Source organism: Charadrius vociferus, unplaced genomic scaffold, assembly GCF_000708025.1.
Source record: "Charadrius vociferus isolate BGI_N301 unplaced genomic scaffold, ASM70802v2 scaffold126, whole genome shotgun sequence".
NCBI lineage: Eukaryota > Metazoa > Chordata > Aves > Charadriiformes > Charadriidae > Charadrius > Charadrius vociferus.
In genome coordinates, this window is record NW_009648894.1 from 1,733,694 (window position 1) to 1,749,020 (window position 15,327).

Genomic DNA, 15,327 nt, shown 5'->3' on the forward strand with positions numbered 1-15,327 from the left:
CCCTTATTATGTTAATCACCTTTGTTAACCATATCTTAAGAATTACTTAGGCAGCTTACTGCATAATATAGCATAATAGAGAGGGAAATTTTCAAATTGTGTATTTTAAATACCTGTAATTAACTGGAAGACCTAGGTTGCTATTCCAACAATATATTTAAATCAATTTTCTAATTTTAATGGAACTTATACTTTGGTAATTCATTTTGAACAAGCATGAATTCAGAGAAAGAAAAAAATCTTCCATGGAAAATGTATGTTAAGGAATCCTGAAATAATTACAACTATGGAAATAAGGTCATTTTTATGGAGCAAAGTTTTCTAATCACCTTATTTTACTCCAGAGATTTTCCAGTTGTAGAATACTTCAAAGTATCTAACTTTTATCACAGTCTGTCTGTCTTAGAAACATGATGTATCATAAGGAAAGCCTTAAGAAAAACTGTAAGAGTTATATTGGTTACTTACTCTTTTTTTGGATAAGTCAAAACCCCATGCCTTATGTACATGCAACCACTTAAAAATAAATCAGTTTAGTTGGTCATCTGGGCTCTTTGTCCAGTTATAGAAGAGGCAGACATCTTCAGGAGTCAATTTATACTCCTTTGTATGGTAAAATGGCAATCAGCCTGGAATTAGTTCTTAAAAGCTGCAATACTTACACGATGGAAATTTATCTTGATATCTTCAGTATAATATCATTATTGTATCATCTGAAAAAGAAACAGACTTTTCTTTGGACAGTTGACATGTTTAACTTAAATGCAGGATACTTGTTTTGGTGTTCACTTGTATGGTCTAGACAAATTCTGTGTACTTTTATGGTGATTTCTAGAGGTATAGGAAGGATCTATACATGATTTTTTAATGAAACATTGTTCTTTATAAGTCTAGTACTTATGCTTTTGCAAGAGCGGCATAAATTATACTACCCTAAAAGCAGCCTAGGCAAGTCTTCTGGTATGGCCAGTAATGGATACCCATGGAAATGTGTTAGAATGAAAGCAGAACATAATAAATTCCACCCTCCCCCAATCTTTCCCAATTTGTATTAATCTGCTTCAGAGACTTTCTGAAGCTCTGAAGGTCATGCTTTCTGATGCACTTAGATGATTTTTCTTCTATGAATTAGCCAGTTCTTTCTGAATATAAAAAACCAAAAACCTTTTAGTTATTATTGGAAAATCATTTATCATTTACTTGTTATTGGAAAAACATCAGTTGGCAAACCTTGGTTGCAGGATGTCTTTTTCATGTTTTTTAATTCCTGTCACATTGCATCCTTCTCCCATGCTCATCTTCCAGTCATTTAAATCTATTACTTGGAATTCGAGTACCAAGTATTCTATTTTACCACCTTTTTTTTCTTTATACCTCCATTCATAACCTTTAGCTTGCATTAATTGTGCCATCCTAGACCTATCCTTCTCAATCCTGATGCTTCCACAATTCCAAATTCTACTAATACACCTCTTGTTCCTAACTTAATAATTCATCCATTTCAGGCATCTCATTTTTACATCCCCCACACATTTTTTGCCTCCACCAACCACTCCACAGTTTATGTGCACCTTGATAATCCTGCCAGTTTCTTCTATCATCCATCCCTCTCCCCCAGTTTTATAGTCACTCTTACTGTTGTCCCAGGTGTGTATTTCTCAAAAAAAAAAAAAAAATTGTCTAATGGAAGGCAGTCTCCTAAGGAGTTTGTGACTTGATATTTAATCTCTCCAGAAAAAAAAAAAAAAATCTAGATTCTGTTACGTAAAAATCTAGATTCTGTTACGTAAGTGTGCACTGACTTTCTCTTTTTTCATTGTTTTGTACTGTCCTAGGAAGAGTCCTACCCTAACAATCCTTGCTGGCCAGGTAGGCCAAATCTGTGCTTGTGAAGAGCACTACACAAAATCTGTATAATAAAATAAAGCACAGCAGTTTAGGAGGAAGAATCTATGTCTGACTTTTGAATATTGCTCCTGACAAAGAGCAGCTACTTAGGATGAGGTGCTATTTTATTGCTAATAATTGTTTCTGAGTAACCACTTAAAAATTCAAATGGTAAAATTTGAAGGTATTACCTGCAAATACTATAAAATCACTGCCCTGTAGATATTTGAGCAAGAATATTTTCCTTCAACAAAAACAGTGGGAAAGTTTACCTACTCCACTTCCAGTCCTGCTTTGATTTTTGCTCATCATGTTTATTCAAAGACTTAGCTCAAAGAAAAGTGCATTACCTGCAGTACAGGTTTTGTATAATGTTCTCCCTTTCAGAAGATAGCTTTGCTGCTGCAGATCTTTTTCTTCTCTCCATATTATTATTTTTCATCTTGTCTTTAATTACTTTGGGTTTCCTGAGGCAACGTGTTCTAAATAGAAGCAATCACAATTTAGCTGGTTGGGAGCTCTAAGCAATAAAGCATTACCAGCAGCTCTAATTCAGATGAGGTTTTTATTTGTTTTTAAGTAGTTAGCCCTTATTAGCCATGAGAGTTTCTACAGATCCAAGAATATTTCTGAACATTTAGACAATGTGTGGTCAAGCTACTCCCTCGTCTGCTGCAGAAGTAACTTCTAGCTGACGCCCATGCATGGAAAGAGCTGCAGTGCCTGCTGTCAGCGGCACAGGATCTAGCTTAGGTCAGAATCGACTGATAAATAAGATGCACTATTACCACTTTTCAAGGTCCTTTTGTTTTTCTGCTGGTAAAGGTGTGTGAAGATCTTATATTACTGGAATTAGTATATCTGAGGGACTAAAGAATTTAGTTGTTACTCAGTTCTAACCATCTTCTTTAAACTCTTAATAATACTTTGATTTTTTAAATGACTTTATTTTTGTTTAATATCTTATTTTTTAAAAAATGAAAGTTAAAAACACGTTTGATTTTTAGTTTCAGACAGACCAAGAATACTGAAGTATTGAATTAGATTTTGCATTCACTAATACCTGTCTCATAGCATTTTCTAGTTCAGCTGAAACAGGAGGCATTGCAGAGATTCTTAAAATTTCTGCTTCTGTTTAATTTAAATCCCAGCATTAACCCAAAGATGCCTAACACCGAAACTTTCTTCTGCTTATATAAATAAGGATGATGTGTTTCATCACTCACTCATTACTGGAGAAATAAACTGAAGTACAAAGTCTGTGTAATTTAAATAGTGAGGTGCTAGTTACATAGCGCTTTTATGTATCAGGAGAATATTCTCAACAAACAAATAGTAAATATATTTTGTGATGTCTTGCAGAGATCATCCAAGCAAAACATTTGTGCTTATGGAGATCTTCTGCTGGAAGAAGGTAAATCTCAGTACAAAGTCAACCCTGACTACCCTTCCAGCCCTTTCATGCAGTGAAGTTACCCAGTAGCCCCTCTTTAGCAACAGCTCTTTGTGAGCTTATACTTCTAAATAGTACTACTTGAAGTAATTGCTTTATGTTTTGGTTTATTCAAAAAGAACAGTGTTGACACTTTAAGATGAATATTTGGGCTGCATCTTGGGTGTACAGAGGAGTGCAAGAGCCTTAGGGTCTAGAGTGTTTGAGAAACCAGTATATGCTTTTCCAGCAACAGTCAGAACTTTCAGTGTTTTATCACCAGTTCAGTATTAACATTGCTTAGTAAAAGAATTAACAATTCCAAGAAAATAATCTTCTATTCCACCTTTCCTTATCATTCTGTATTTTGTAATTTCTTTTTTTTAGCCTATGTTTGCTTTCATAGTTTACTTCCTGCAGCTGCTCAGTGCTATCTGAAGTATTTTCCTACTTTTCTTATTTTGTTAAGTACTTTTTATCATCCTTCATCATTTTATTTTAAAGCCTTTTCTATTCCTGTGCTTCTCTTTTTCATCCATTCCTTTCTTCCTTCTTTACAATACGTTTTTTAAGGAAGTCTTTTTAGCCTATCAGCTTAATACATGAGAAAGGACTGCCAGTGTTACAAATTTCGCCTCACACCCTACTGCATTTCACTTTCACCTACAGAATTTGTCTGTGGTAGAAAATATCATTGAAGATCGAATATATACATTGAAGACAGAAAGGCAACTCAAATAATGCAAAACACTCAGCAAAGACAGGACATGTTGTCTCTAACTCTATTTCATCAGAGCATGGTGGAAATGCACAAAACTGCTATTTTCCAGAACGTTTTGGGTTGAGTTTTTTTCTGCCTTTGTCATAGCTCTTGACTTCACTGCACACGTTACCAACAAAAGGGTTGGATTTGCCATTTAGGTATTGAAGGGCAGTAAATTTTTCAGTGGTTGTTGACAGCTTTCACTTAGGTGAAAAGTTTATTTTGGCATGCCATAACTCATCCAAATTTTTCCCATTGCTCTGTAGCAAAACACAAACTAGACCTGTTGTAAAGGCCTTAAATAATCCTTACGTTGAGCAAGCTTTCACTTGTCATGAAGAAACAAATAAAAGAAGCACATTAGAATCCGTGAATTACAAGATGGGATTTGGCTCTACATTCAAGCCCAAGCAACTTAGTACTTTAAAGGATTTTTTTTTTTTTTAAATGCACACAACAGCTTCCCACTACCCCAAAACCTAATATCCTACAGAAATTGAATCTTCAATTTCTTTGAGCCACCTTAAGACAGTCATGAGAGGTAGCCAGATCCGTTTCTATATATCACCTTTCCTAACTTTTTAGAGGAGCTGATATTGCAAAGAAGTGCTCAGGCAAAGGAAATTATGTTTCAGTCACAAAATTTAGGATAGATATGCTTTGAACTTCAGGTCAGCCACAGTAAGTAAGGAAAAGGTGCAGCTAGCAATATAACCTGTCTCAAACACTTATGGATGCCTGGGAAAGAGGATAAGAAAAGGGGAACTGTACCGACTGTATTCCCCTGATACATTCCCCATTTCCAACCATTTGTAATTCAGAGTCTTCCTGAGCTGTACATAGTCTCAGAATAGTGATCCTTGGGGATTTTTTTCCCTTGAGCTTGTCAGTTCCCCTTTTAACACCAGGGAAATTTTTAATATTCAGGAATTAAACTATATGCTGATGCTTGTATGAATCTAGGCTTATCTTCATGAACAGAATAACTGTATAGTGCTTTCTTATTTAGGTCTTGAAATGTAAAAAAAAATATTTAAATCTTGGTGATTCTCTCTTCTGTCTGGTGGGTAGGGTTTCTTCAAGATATCTCCACATTGCAATTTCAGATCTCACAACAGGTGTATGATTGACAGGCCCAACCCTGAAGTTCCTTCAGAGCAAAACAATTTCCATTGACCTCCAAACACCAGCAGAATTAGGTCTTGTCTAATATCAATATTCAATATCATTCCAAAAATGTATGAAGGTGAAAGTTCGGGCACCAAGCTGAGAAGGAGACTGTCCCAAAGGGCCAAAACTACAGACTGTTCTCTTTGTTCAAGGTAGAAGGAAATGGACTTTATCACTGACATCTTCTAATACAAACTGTCTCAGATGAATGTTTGTAATTAGAATATAGCAGAATAAAGAATGTTTCTAAGACTTTTTCATTGAAGCAACTTAGTAAAAGAATAGTGACTATAAATACTATTTCCATATAGCACAGACAGCATAAAGCAACAAAGAGGGGAAAAAAAAAAGTAATCTATGTAGATAATGAGCTAATGGTCAGGGTTTTCTAAATCAACCATTAGTCTGAGCTACTATAATTTTAGGTTCTATATGGTATCTTGAAGGCATCTAATTTTCAGAACGCTATGAGTAGCCATTCTTCAGATGTCAATCCCTTTATGATTTCAGATTAGAAACCACATATGCCTAGAAATGTTAATTTCATAAAAAGTTGGCTAGTTTTTATTTATTTGTTTCTCTTAGAATACATATTGAAGACTTTTTCTCCCTATTTTATCTCTGATTCATGGAACACACTTTTTGAATCCTGGTTGCCTATAAACCTTCCCTGCTCTTCCTGGCCCAGACTTCTATTTGCTTTGCAACAGGATCTGTGTGTTTATATACAGTGACATGATCTTTAATTATATTATTGAATATTATTTTACACAGAGCACTCTCTGCTTTTTCCAATACAGAGAAATCCCCGACGAGAGGTAATTGAATACTTTTTTCTCCGTGCACATTATTCAGATGCACTTCGGAATGTAAAATTATTTATGTTTATGAAGAGGTTTTCTATACAGTATTCAGCTACAGTGTCCAAATATTTCAAAACTATTTGATAACTACCTCCCTAATTACTTCTCATTGCATAATGTTATCTACCTTCCAATTAAAAAGAGAATGAAATAAAATAACCTCTATATTTTTGGGTATCAGATTGGAAATGTCCAAAACCTTTCTGTTTTCAGTGTCATAAAAATAAAGACTTCTGAATTGAATCAAAAAACAAAATATGAAATGGCCAAAATATTTTTCCCGTACAGACCCTAACCTGACAGGCCAGCAAAAGCATTACGGGCAAACTAGCCAAATAACCAAGCAGCCTAGAAACCATCCAGATAATTTTATGTGCTCTCTGACACTTTTGGTAGATCCCATTTCACTAGTTCTTAGAAGAAAAACATAACTGACACCTGTATCTAATTAAGAGACAACGACCCAAAAAGTACAGTGGGTGATTGTGTGTTGTTAGTGAAGAAAATAGCCCAGTGGTGCAGCGAGGGTCCTGCTAAGGGTGTGCGTGAGCGTGCGTGTGAAGCAACAGTGAGAAAATTCTGCAGCGGAACAGAATTCACCTGACAAAGGCTTAGACGAGGTCAATGATCCATCCTGGAAATACCCAGATCCTGAATGCAAGGAGATACTGGAAGGGTTAACTGCCTGAGTTGCTGATAATACAGTGTTAGATCACAGGCAAAAACTCTGTAGAGGAGACTTAACTTCTGGTTTCTAAAGAAATCAGTTGCAGAGCCAGGGGAATCAGTGTTAGCCTGTCTGCTTATGCTTGCAGTGAAGCAGAAATCTCTCTCAGGTTGAGAGCTCAGGGAGTTTCTTTCCTCAAGGGCAAGAGATGATTCAGGGGGAGCTGCTGGGGGAGGCTGCCTATAAAAACAGAGGAGGGGAAGAGGAAAGCAAGGTTAGTAGTGATAGAGGACTGAGAATTCTGGGGATATTTGTGAATAGTTTCTCTAGTTAATTAGTTTCTTCCTGAAACTAATCAGAATATGGTTTAGATCCTTATTGCTTGGCAGAGATAGGGCATTTCTGCATTTTTAGAGAGTAAAAATTATCATCCAGGGCGTAGTACCTTAGAGAGATTCTTCAGCCTATTTCAGTATCTTCCAGTGCACAGACCTAGCCAGTGGTGAAAGCACAATTTTTTGATGGATTTCACAGAAAGGGAAATTGGGAATAATTTTAGGATAAGATAGTTACACTAAATAAACTGGCATAATTAGTTGCAAGTCCTGAATGCGATATGTAATGTATGTTTAAATAAATAAAGGTAGTATCTCATTCCAAATCTTTCAGTCTGCCTTCTTGTACCTGTACAGAATACTGAAATCTTCTGATGCAAGCTAGATGCCTTTTGGGAAATTAAAAATCATTGGATTTATTAATAGTGCATTAAAATAATTTCATTAATATTGAACCTCCAAAACCCATCTGTTTACACCAAAAAACCCAACCAAACCTCAAAGCACAGAGATAATATTTTGCCTTGCTAAGTTTGTTCATGAAAATCAACATAGTTCCTTGGAGGGATAGAAAGAAATAATTTTTGGAATGAAATAGTTTCATGATACTATCTTGGAGAGAAGAAAATTCTCATATTCTTCATTATGTAAAACTTACCTGTCTCCTCAATAAGAGTAAATTGCAAGCTCAGATTTATCTCAGAAATTATACAGAGCTTACCATAGTTTTATTCAGGGCTCTTCTCAGTAGATGATAAATTTGTACCTGTAGAAGCTACCTTTCTACTGAAGTGGAGAAATAAAAGATTTAGCACAGTGTTGTGCTCCCAGCCCACCTGTGAAAATGTGCTGGCTGCAGAAAACTCCTCTTTTCTCCACCCTAAACCCGTCCTGTAGTCCAGCCCACCTCATTGTGTTGGAAACTAAAACTTCACAGCTTCTCCAGTTCTCTGTTGTTCCTAATAAATAAACAAATACATAAATCCATCACAATAGCAGGCATAGCTAGCAATTCCTGGACTGTTCTTAGCAGAAATATGGCAAATATTGCCATATTTCTGTCACAGGTAGTTGGTGTGTTCCAGCCAGAAGCAGTAGTTGTCTGAGTGGAAACTATAAATCATAGCTTGATTTTACCGGCAGTAAACCTGTCTGTTTTACATTATGTTTGTATGTTAGCAAACTGTGATTATTTAAAATAAATTCTGCACAATTCTGCACTGACATATAAAACTCTGAAGTTATTTGGCCAAGTTCTGTTTTCGTTAATTCTGGCTTTGTAACAGGGTCTCTGTGATCCTTTTCAGCACCCTGCCCCATACTTCTGTGTTCTCACAAGGGGAAGAGATTTGAAGATTGAATAGGCCCTTTTTGTGTCTTTTTACAAGCTTTGAAATTAACATTTTATTTTCTAACCAAAGTTTTGCTGACACTGATAAAGGCTCGCAGACAGATTGTTAAGATATTTGAACAACTTTAGTGTGGTTAACTTTTTTTTAACAAGGTTATTTCCTTGAAGCCACCTTGAATGGGCTGATTTCATGCCCTGATCCAATGTTTACTGAAGTGAAAGTGAGGACTGCCACTTATTTCAACTTAATTAATGCATTGGATCGGACCTGTAATTAATTTATACTCTTGTCTAATGAAAACTCTTGGAGGTGGTTATTTTTGGCCTCTTTTAGCTACAGTTAATAGGCCCACTGTTTTTATTAGATTTAGTAGGCAAATTACTTATGCAAATACATCAGACAGGTTGTTAGTTTTCAAGGGTCTGATGCAAGGCCCATTAAAATCAATATGAGTCGTCCCATTTGCCTAAATGGGCTTTAGAGCAAGCTCCCATACAACTGAGTTAATGCTGCATAATAGCATGTGGTAACTTTATTTCATGCTTCCTGGTGTTGGCACTAATGCCAATGTCTACTGGTCTTAATTAGAATTCACTCTTACAGGTGATAAATAAATATAGATGGAGACCTACTCTGCACCAGAGCTCTTGGTGTCTGAACATGAAAGGCAGAAAAGACAAGGATTGTTGTTTCGTTCAAATTAAGCACATTTGTGTGTTTCTGGCAGTGCTAATGACTGCGTAATACAAACATTTATTTTATATTAGCATTCGGGTAACAGCAGTTCTGTGGTTTCCTGTGACTGAATTCCTGTGATTCATGGGCAAAATGTTTACAGTGCCAGCCTATGAAGTTTGGCATACAGTAAGGGAACAATAAACACACTTCATGGACGACAAAGACAATAGTACAACAAAGCATATGCATACAGAAAATGTTTATCAAATAACAGTAAGTTTTTAACAAATCCCTATTTGACAAAGACAATAGTACAATAAAGCATATGCATACAGAAAATGTTCATCAAACAGTAAGTTTTTAACAAATCCCTATTCCACAAATATGTAATTGTGCCCTTGACGATGAGCACTTATTGACTTAACACTTTTCACAATGTAAATGCTTCTTACTCCCAAATCTAGAGCTCACCAGCTTCGTTTAGTGTAACAGGTGTTTTGATCGTTAGCACATTGAAATAAAAATGTATCCAAAAGCATGCATTTTGTCTGACAACAAGGAAATACAGGTATATTCAGCTGTGGTTATTGCATTTCATGAAGCCGTGCATACCAAATTTGGTTCGCTTTACGAATTGGTCTGATTTTTGCTTTTTTGTATCTACCTCAGCTACCTAATTTCTCTTCAAAGTGCGAGGATGTTTGCAGGGGAGCACTTCGTGGTCCTTAGGTCATAATTCACCCAGCACAGCTGCATGAGTAGGTTTCACAAAAGACGAGGACTGAATTAAAACATCATTTTTTAGGACCTAATTAAAATGTCTTTTTTATGATGTATAAGTAGATCGTACATGCACATCTTTAAACCCTTTCTTTAATTTTGGTTATTTGCCATATGTAAGGTAAAAATAAGTGTAAAAAAAAGAACACCAAGTGCACAGTAAAATAAATAAAACATGTCCTCATGATTCCCTTAGGTATAATGGAACATCAACAATTTGCTGCTGTTTTTCATGCAGATCTAAATCCAGACTCAGTGTTCCGCAGAGCAGGGGTTATTTTCTCTGAAATTGTTTTTGATTAGTTTGCTTTTCATCTGTGTGAAAATACTGAATATATTCCTGAGGATCTCCAGTCCTGCTTTTCAGTGATCATGCCGCCCGGATACAGAAAGCTAAGCTTTTATCCTGTGTTCCTTAGAACACATCATTTTCAGTAGATTTATCTCCAAATCCTTAAACAGCTTCAAATAGATACTGCTTTTTAAAAAAGTAACCTGTACAATATCTCCTCCACTCCTGAATGTGGTCTGAAAATGAGAGCGTCACAACACTCAGGAGACGAGTGCTGGGTTGGGAACATCTTTTCTGCATTTGGCAAAAGGTGAGGGAAACATTTTTTGGCATGCCAGGCTCTTGAATCTAATGATTTTAAGTGACTGAAATGGCCTGGGGGCCACAAAGGGATAGTTGAATTTGCATTGAAAAAAGACACTTCAGCTTCTGCTGTTTGCATAACCTTCATATGCATCTCTACAAGAGTGGATATAGTATTCATGTATATGCATAAATTTAAAGTTAGTTTCTACAGCTGTCGTGTGTGTGTACCACTGCGTAACTCAGCCCAACGGAGGGTATTTAGGATGAGCCTCTCATTAGTGCAAGCTCATTTTCCACTGCAAACCGTGTTGCTGGGTTAACATTTTAGTTCAATTCTTCCCAGTGGCAAGAAAACAGAATGAATATTGCCACTCTATAGAATGAAACATGTCAGTAGCAGATACTGCAATGATGAGTTTAATATAAATAATTACATAGATAGTCACTTCAAATGCAAATAATTAGTTTTGAATTAGCATGTTGCTTGAGATTTCTTTTCAGTTTGAATTAGTTAATGATTTTCCAGATTTGCATATTCCTAATTAGTCAGTTTTAAATGTTAGCTATATACAAATTAATGTCTTATACATTTTCAAAATTTTTGCCAGGCACATTTAATTTATAATTAAGAAATGCATTTATAACCTACTTTATGTAAAGAAAAGAGATTGAACTTGGATGTACAGTTTTGGTGGATCAGAGCAATCTTAATGTTTTATAGAATGTCAACTAGATTTTCCTATTGCATCTGAAAGCAAACAGATGTGAACTAATTAATACATAAAGTGAGTTAGTAAGCAAGGTGATATTCTTATGATCTTTGAGGTATATTCTAATCTTATTTATTGTTCCGATCTAAGATGACTTTGCTGATTTCAGCACAGTGCTTTGGATTTTTATTAATGTACTGAAAACATAAAACAGACCTCAACAAGACCCCTGGTTAACCTTACCCCTAATTTAACCCCTAGCATAAATTGGAGACATCTTCATTGCTCTCAGTGAATATTGCACACTCTAAAATACTTGGTACGCAGGTCAGGAAGAAATTCTTTCTACACGTTATTTTCTAACAACAATAGGGAATCATGGTAGAAAATAATAATAATTTAAAAATGAATCCCCCGCTCAATAAAGCGTTCAAGCATTTGCCTAAGTACTGAATTGAGTATAGGATCATTTACATGCAGAAGTGCTTTGTATGACTGGGACCATAAGGCTAAGCTGATCAGTACTACACAAGCCTGAAGACAGTTTAACACTCAAGACCAGATTCATAACAAGCAACACATTCAAGCATTATTGAGTTTAAGAGGGGATTTCAGCTTTCAGAACAAAGTTGGGTAGAAATCTGTTACCAAACATATCATGAACAGGACAGGTATAGAGAATTAAACTGAGTCAAAAATGCTCACAAATATACTATAAACGCAATCTTTCCTGCAACATAAACAAGTGACCACAGGAAAGTCAACCGTATTGGAACTGTGTGGGATTAATTTCCACTGTATCAGAACACATACAGGAAAACTATAACTGGACTATGCAATGACAAAAGTGCATGCCTAAGTGGAACTGACTGCAGCTTAACTCATTTTCACTGCCTAAATGCCTCCTAGGCACTGTGAGGAAAAGGGTTAGATGTAACAGAAGGAGAAAACAATGCTATCTAATATAAGCATACCTTTTTTTTTTCTTCCCGCAGCAGGTACAAACTAAAAATATAAAATAATTATTTTTTTTAAAAAAGATACATTCTGTGTTTAACAATACCAGTTTTATATCAATAAGGAGAGAAATATGTTCTCCCGACGACTTTTCATACGTTTCACTGATATCTTGGCAGAATCATGGCCTTATATACAAATTCTTCACAATGAACCTAGTTCTAACATCTTTATCTGCTACTACTATTAATAATCTGCTAAAATATGGGGGAAAAAGTAGAAAAAAATGCAAAACCTAAAATACTTCTAATTTTTCAAAAATATATTCACTGTATGATTTAAATGTCTATCACCTATCTAAAGATAACTTTCATAAGTCTTTTGAAGTACCATGAAAGAAAATAATTTTTTGAGACTAAAACACATTTATAAAACACATATCATCAAAGTGCAATCCTTTCAATCCCATTTAAAAGTACATGACTTTGAGGGATTTATGGTGTAATTCTGAATACAAAAAAGCCAAAAGATCAGTAGGTTTCTACTTTCACTGTGTCAAAATCCATTACTGTTGTTTTATGTTTAGATTGTGTCCAGTGTATGAAATACATTTTTCTAGTAGCATGATAGAATTTAACACTAGCGGTATGAAATGATCACAGGAATATTCTCTTGTATAAAGTTTTTCAATTATTATTTGCTGACATAAAGTCAAGGTAAAAATCAAAAATTGCTAAGCTAGCACGGGTCAAAGTTAGTAGTGTGAACTCTTTTTCCTTATAACTGTTCCACAAGCAACCAGATGGTAAAATAATACTGCTATTCTGTTTATCTGAATGCATTAGAAGTTCATCTTTTGTACAAAATACTATTATTCACGATGCAGGTATTTTAGAAACTCAGCATGTTTCGACAAAGTTCTCCTGCTGTAAAACCCCCAGCCCGCTATCACAGAATACACAAACATACTGCTATGCCCAGTGGACTAAAAGTAGTAAAATAACGCTAAAATCCATGTGTCCCCTTACAGTGTGTCATGCCTCAGTGCAGCACTAACATTTGACTTCTGAGGTCAGAGAGCAACGCTTGCACCATTTCAAAAGGCGAGCGAAAACCCACCCAAGAACTTTTGCACTTCATCTGCTCTGCTTCAGCCCAAGTCAACAGCAAAACTCCTCCTGCCTTTTACAGAAGTGGTGACATTACTTTGTCTTTCTTTGGCACTAACAATCATAATATTATTTTCTTTACTTACCTGCTGCTAATTGACCTAGAGGAGATTAAATACATAGAGTTAAATTCTGGAGATTTTTCTCTTTTCCCTGCACATAAAACAAAAATTACAGGAATCCATCACATTGCTGCCATGAGAGATGCTGTTGGTGTAAAGAACAGAGCGTTAGCATAGCCGGCTTCTCAGAATTCAGTTTCCACAAAGAGTTCTGATGCTTCTGCTGGTAAAATTCAGTTGCAATGATTTTCATAAGAAGAAAGAGGGACTTGGATATCTGAGGCAAATTTGTTTGCAGAAGTGATCACGGAAAGTATTTTCCAGTAATGCAAGTAAGCATGGGATATTTCTTCTTTTGTCAGCTGTCTGAATTACTTAAAGTCTGAAATTTAAAAATGCATTTTTTCAGTTATACCCTGGAAACTTTTGTCTAGTGTTTTCTTTGACTAAATTCTCTATCACATCAAACTAAGCTACAGAGTCAAAGTGATAATAAACTATGTCAGTAAAAATCTTTGTTGTTACTTTGTGAAAGTCTTTTTCTTACTCTGTTGAGGATTCAGACCTTATCATGGATAATAGCTGTCCCTGAAATGAGTTCCTTGTAGATCCAGACTTAAGTAGCCTTTCATTGATTTTTGGTTTGCCCATTCAATATACAAGTAGATTAAGATTGAGGGCTGTCAAGAATATTTTTAACCATTTCCTGAAAGATGAGTTTTATTAATGCATTGGTATTAACCCTTCTATATGTACGTGGCACAAGCAACAATAAGATCAAAACAAATGCTGAAAAGGAGACAATGTGTTTTTAATATTGCGTTCTGTACTCAGGACCTGTGGGTTTATGCCAGGTTTGGGGTTTTTTTGAGAGTTTTGTAATCAAAATCAGCTGCCTTCCCAGCAGTCCCTATGTACATCTCAAAGGTCGTATACACGACTACTGAAAGAAGAGAATCATTAAATATGACTTTTGTTTTCTTGTAGGATCAGCTGATCCACACCCTCCAACTTGCAATAGCGACCAGTTCACATGTGCATACGTGCAGCAGTGTTTGCCCCTCGCTGCAAAATGCAATGGGGCTGAAGATTGCATGGATGGAAGTGATGAAGTGAACTGTCCCACGCAGATGCCTACCACCATGCCTCCGGGCTCCTGCAAGCAAGCAGAGTTCCTGTGTCCTTCCAAAGGCTGTGTCCCATCCCTCCTGAAATGTGATGGTGTGCCCGACTGCCCCTTTAATGAAGATGAAGTTGGCTGCCGTAAGTTACTTTCATTGCTACAGCTAAGGCCGTGCTAACTTACTTTTCTAAAACAGTTGTGTGAAAAAGAGCAACATAATGAAGTACAGTGTAAAATTCACTATTCCCTCAACAAGAAATATATTATTTGTATCACGTGTTACCTGGAGAGACGCTCTACATTTGCAAATAATTTTGCTTATGCATTCTTATTCCCCGACTATCAACTTTGATAAAGGCTTAAAATTGTTTGTATTTTATTTCTGTTAATAATTGGAAGCATTTCCACTTTTTTCCATAGATCAGTCAGCTGCATTGGCATTGTCTCATCTCTGATTACAATATGACAGACAGAGAGAATTTTGCAGTTCTGTAATTCAGTAACATTCAAGGCACTCCTGACCTTTCAAGGATTTTGAAATCAAGGCTGTTCATGCAGTAGCAGAAATCTGTGCCCCAATCAAGGAAAAGGGCTCACAAGCAAAACACAAGGACAACAGGTTTTGAACTCTGCAACTGCAATGAGATATCATGAAGTTTCAGATAGAGACAAAAGTGACTGACCATTTCAAAATATTTTACTATTGGTCGATGAATTGAGACCAAATGTTTAATTCAAGGAAGGTCAAAATAATTAGCTGCATAGAAAAAAAAAAAAAAGA

General features: G+C 35.8%; 1 protein-coding gene across 1 annotated transcript in view; it reads left to right on the forward strand.

The window, feature by feature from the left end:
• Positions 1-15,327, forward strand: part of MALRD1 (MAM and LDL receptor class A domain containing 1) — a 268,564-nt gene that overhangs the window by 197,697 nt on the left and 55,540 nt on the right. The window contains exon 33 of the mRNA XM_009887147.1: positions 14,411-14,686. Coding sequence (XP_009885449.1) covers positions 14,411-14,686 — 276 coding nt within the window. The remainder of the gene's footprint in view (positions 1-14,410; positions 14,687-15,327) is intronic.